General features: G+C 45.1%; 1 protein-coding gene and 1 pseudogene across 1 annotated transcript; both read right to left on the reverse strand.

The window, feature by feature from the left end:
• Positions 1 to 410: 410 nt before the first annotated feature.
• Positions 411 to 2,460, reverse strand: LOC120846922. The gene is made up of 4 exons (XM_040218821.3): positions 2,423 to 2,460; positions 1,958 to 2,330; positions 1,716 to 1,877; positions 411 to 602 (listed from the first exon to the last, which is right to left on the reverse strand). The coding sequence occupies exons 1-4, from the start codon at positions 2,458 to 2,460 to the stop codon at positions 411 to 413; spliced, it is 765 nt and encodes a 254-aa protein (XP_040074755.3).
• Positions 2,461 to 2,551: 91 nt separating this feature from the next.
• LOC115316888 lies at positions 2,552 to 4,662 on the reverse strand (annotated as a pseudogene).
• Between the last annotated feature and the right edge of the window lie 575 nt (positions 4,663 to 5,237).

Raw genomic sequence — 5,237 nt, forward strand, 5'->3', positions numbered from 1 at the left:
TTTAGACTCTGGGATTGGGATACGTCCCACATATCTTTAGACACAGCGTTTAAATAATGGTTTCATATATCAAAAGACTCAACATGTTTACACTCCATGTAATGCGGCCAAGGACAATAATCACGGAATTTGGAAGTACCCTTGATGCAACAGCTACTCTTAATGTCATAAGTGTGTTAACATTCATTTTGTCTTATTGGGTCAAGCCCAGAGCACTGCAGGGCTCTTACAAGAATAGAGCCAGTGCACCTAACACGGACTAAAGTGTGCCCTTCTAGCCTGTATTTCTGTATATTACCCTTGGATAGCACATACAGAGGTGTACGAAACTTTCTTTTCTGCAACTGCACCATAGCAGTAATTTTTGGTTAACACCTTTATAAGAAGGAGGAAATGTGAGGAAATAATAATTAACCTTTTGCAACGTGCCAGCAGTCAAATAGATGCTTAGTATCCGGATGTTGTTCCCTCAGGTACTTCCTTATCTGCGAATGCCTGTCAGTGACCAACGTGGAGATGGATACTCCCCATCCTTCAAGGTGCCGTATGGACCGTACAAGGCCTTCGAGCTCCATGCGGGCACTGCCCCCAACTTCGTTTGACTGTAAAAGAAAATAAAATGTCAGTTAACAGAACACACGAGCAGTCAGGGCTGATATGAACATAAGAAACCAAGCCTTAGAGTGACATCTGCCATTTTCAGAGACAGCACCTTCAGAAGCATACCCCCTCAAAAAATCATGTCTCGAAGCGAAGTGTTGGCTTCAACTACGATTCAAACGAGACATTCATAGCTGATAGAGGTCTTGTTTACACGTGTGAGCTTTCTCAACCTTCGACCTGAATTTAAGGTTCTGCTGCATGCATTAGCAGAACCAGAATTTTCTTTCTTGAGGGGGGGGAGGGTGGTTACGGAAACTGAAACCTGTACTGTGTGGAAAGGTTGGCCAATAGCTGCACTTCGAAATCTGTGGCCTTCTTTCTTTCTCTATCTATCTATCTCTCTCTCTCTCTCACTCACTCACTTACTCACTCCCCCCCCCCCCCCCCACACACACACTATATTAAAAAAAAAAAAGAAACTCCAATCATCCCTAAGGCAACAGTGAAGTGGAAGCTACAGGCTCGGCGGACCACTCAACCGTCAGCCTTGTGTCATGTGATCACACTCTCTGTTCATACGTGCGTGCAGAGAGGAATGTCAAGCAATAAAAGGCAGGCGAGTGATTGGTCCGCCGCACAAGTAGCCTCCACCTCACTGTCAGCTTAAAGGTGAACAGAGTATACAAGTTTGCAAATCCGTGCCAAGTCCCGCTTACTAACTGCAAAACTGTCGTCACTGACTCTGAAGTAGCAACTGTGTGCCTTTGACAGGGATAACATTGTTTCACTACGAGTCAGTCGTATATAGCTGAAATAAAGAGCTTGCTGGTAACAGAAGTAAGATTCAAGGAAAGACAGCATGACCGTCCTTGTCTCTTTTGTCTTCCCTTACATCTAACCAGTTGTGTGGATTACTCAAACATTCCCGAAGTATGTCGAGTTATCATGGCTTTGTGCTCAACTTCGCCGACCATGCTAAAACTAAAAGCAGACTACACAAAAATTTTCCATTCGCCTACAGACGAAAATGGTGCATGAAAGTACCTGAAATTCTGGACTTAGGCTCAAGTCGGGAACAACAAATAAATGGAAAAGGATATGTTTCAACTTACTTGGACCAACTCCACGTGTAATATTTTGTTTGTTCTCATGTCCAGCAACGTGTAAGTTCCATATTTTGCCGAAAATCCTGGTGAATCGGCGCGCCCATCACCGGCAAGTGCAACCGGAAGCTCAATCTTCTCCAGAAGGTCTTTTTGTGCTTCATTCCAAACCTGAAAGTGAATTATGCATAATTTCAATTCTTCCCTTTTCTATTTTTATTTGGCAGACAGAGTTAGATCCTGGTGTTTACTTGTTGCACAGCAGGCAACAGAAGATCCGTCTGATATCTGAAGAATGTTCTCGTGCAGTATGTTGCCACTCCGATGGAGGTCAGAAACCTCAATGTCTTGCTTGGGCTCAGGCCAGAGAACAGTATCCCTCCAGCCACCATCCGGTTTCCAACTGATGTTTTCTTTGCCGTTGGCTGGCTCTCCCACGATCTAACATGGTCATCGGAACACGTTGTCGAGATTTTAACTGACGTCCCTGAAACGCAAACCTCAGGGAGAACGCTTTTGTGGCATTTTGGGCATGATGTAAAGAGTGCCAGCAACTTTCTCTCATTTACAATGAACTTCCGTACAGTGGTTAGAACGGAGTTGCTCTCGGATCCAATGGTTGTCCTGAAAGTAAGGTATAAATGCGTCACAAAGAGTCTAGTTTACATTAAAAGTAATCTTACTCTGCACTTGTTTCGCACGCTGAGGGGACATACAATGAGTCATCTTCATTGTTGGCGACACTTTCTTGCATTTCGTCATCGAAGTTAACGGTCACCCTGAAAGTAAGGTAGAAATGCGTGACAAAGAGTCTAGTTTATATTAACAGTAATCTTAATCTGCACTTATTTCATACACTGAAGGAACATACGATAAGTCAGCTTCATCGTTGGTGACACTTTCTTCCATTTCGTCGTTGAAGTTCTGAAGGTAACGCTGAGGCGACCTGTCAGGTGATCGTATCGGTGAGGACTGCCAGTAATGGGGACTTGATGCAACCTCAGTTTGTGACGAGGTGCTCACCAGGTTGGCTACAGAGCGGGGAGTGTGCACAGCTGAATGGAACAGAAGAAAAGCAATGCTTACCAATTTCAAGAAATCGGGGTGAAATAAGTGTGACGCAAACTGTAATTATTACTTCACACAGATATTGCATTCTCAAAAAAAATTACAGATATGATTACCGGTGCGTGCAACTTTTGGTGTTGTCTGGCATCGCACATTTCTAGATTTAAGCCTCATTTCCACTTGTATGGACTTGGATGCCACACTGGGTGATATTCGGACTGGCCATGAAGTGGTGCATGGCTCAGCATCAGCCATATCTGTAGATGACGCTTCCATGGTAGTCATCAAACCGATGCTATCTGTCACTGCAGTGTTGTACTGTGCACCCAGTGGCTCATCGACGATCTGTGAGTCAAGCAAACAACGGATAAGGAAATTAACTGCCGAACTGGAGACAGAGTGATCGGAATAGATGGCGAGAGTGACTCCAGCTGTCTTCAGTGGGGGAGGTGGGTTAATTGATATAGAGAGGCGATTATGAGTGAACAACTAGGGGCACAAAGAAACAGACAGTGCACTGGCGTGCTATGCACGCTCCTTTCAGTCCTTTTTTTTTTGCTGTGGGCAGCTTTTTGCCCTGGCTTCTAACAGGTTTTCATACGAAATAGCACCAATTCAATGCCTTCACTGCAGGGTTGTGAAATTGGTAGGTAGGATGAAATCTAGGGAGAACACAAGAAAACTGTCAATGGTATAGTGTTCAAAGTAAAGCACGAAGAATCCCAATGGTTAGCTTCTTTGTATTCTTAGCTGTTTTCAAATGATTGCAGTGTCCGGTCAGTTTTCAGTAATTTTTGCTTCTGTTTGAAAAGTATTCGGAGGCACCATAGTATGCTGTTTTGACAATATTGCAGTATCTGGTGAGTTTAAAATAATTTGCTTCTGTCTCGGTAGTATTCGGCAGCATCTAAGTAACATTTTTGCAAGTCATGCGACACCTTTTTTAAACACTCCATCTGTCACTTTACCGATAGTGTTGTAACATTATTTTGTTATTAAATATTTGGTTTCAAAGCTTTGACAGGTGGCTCATGGCACGAGGGTTCGTGTAGCAGAGCTAGATGTTATTCGTGTGGGAATGCTTGTTTGCTTGCCGAAGCCGACAGCACGCGATCACAAGGCAGGCACTTTAGTTCTGCAAAGTTTCGTCGACAACAATTTTTTTTTTTGTGATGATTGTTAAAAAAGATGTAAATATCGCTAAATGCCTCGAAAAAAAAAAAAAAAAAGTAGGCCCACACCGCGGATCGAACCCGCGTCCACTTTCATATGAAGCAGACACCTTACCACTACGCTATACCACGGCTTAGAAAGCTCTTTGTAATCATTCCTTTTATACGAGTCTCGTACCCTTTCCGACCGAGGTACCGACGATGTAATATAATCCGTTGCATTGCATCTTAACATTGAGTGCATGCTTGCAGCTGTGCTGCGGTAAATCATCGTGCGAAGCAGTGAATACCTCTTTTATACGCCTAAACATAAGGAACATACTTCAAGCCGCGATTGAAATCAATCATCGCGCGCACTAGGGCTGCTGCTCGTACACACATGTTGCAACATACGTATGTATACGTACCTCGTTGTTCCCGTTCGGTGGCAAACCGACGAAGAGCGTTGGCACTGCTCCATGCCTAAGCCGGGCAGTCTTAGGCTGTAGTCCGACAGAAGATCGACAGTCGTCGATGTCCTCATAGCAGTCGGCCGTGAAATGGGCCGCGCACAAAATCGTTGAATCCGATGGCTCCCAGCCGTCGCGCGCGACTCCTACCTTCCACCTGTTCCGCATCGACGAATCCTTCGGGAAGCGGAAAAATGACACAGCCACCCCCTTCTTCTGCGCGTTAAAGCACCCCACCGCACAACATACTTTGACCATTCTCGCAATTCGGCGGAGAGGATCAGATCAGATGCCAGACGCCATGCGGCAGGGTCAGGGCGGAAGCATCTGTGGATCTGCTGTGCTCGCAAGAGTGCCTACGCGAAGAGAGTGAAGAGAGTCGCCGAGCGTGGCGAGCCCCAGTCAGTATCACGTGACCCATGGACTCCATGTTGTGACTATTGGAGGCAGGGGTAGAGGCTGGCTACGTCATATTTTTTCAGGGTTGCCTGATAATTTCTTACAAATGATCAACATCAGAAAATTGATTTTTGCAAATACTAGGGCTCCAAAATTCATGAAACTTCTTGTGAACACTACATGACACACGTAGACCTCATATCTACCTCCCAAAATATTCATGTCATAACCCCTTTAAGAGGATGTAGCTGATGTTTTGTATACGGAACGGGTGGGAGAGGCCTTGGGCGCGCGTTGTTTTCCCAGCACTTAGTCTCGAACCGATTCGCGTGTCTAGGTGGCAGCACATCTTCGCCAACAGGTCCATTCTGCCGCCGTCTAAAAACTTCTACAACGTTTGCAAGACGTCACTATGAGAGCGGCGTTCTAACGTTCCAGCAAAT

The sequence above is a fragment of the Ixodes scapularis genome, unplaced genomic scaffold, assembly GCF_016920785.2.
Source record: "Ixodes scapularis isolate PalLabHiFi unplaced genomic scaffold, ASM1692078v2 PGA_scaffold8__174_contigs__length_109621045, whole genome shotgun sequence".
In the NCBI taxonomy this organism is placed as follows: domain Eukaryota; kingdom Metazoa; phylum Arthropoda; class Arachnida; order Ixodida; family Ixodidae; genus Ixodes; species Ixodes scapularis.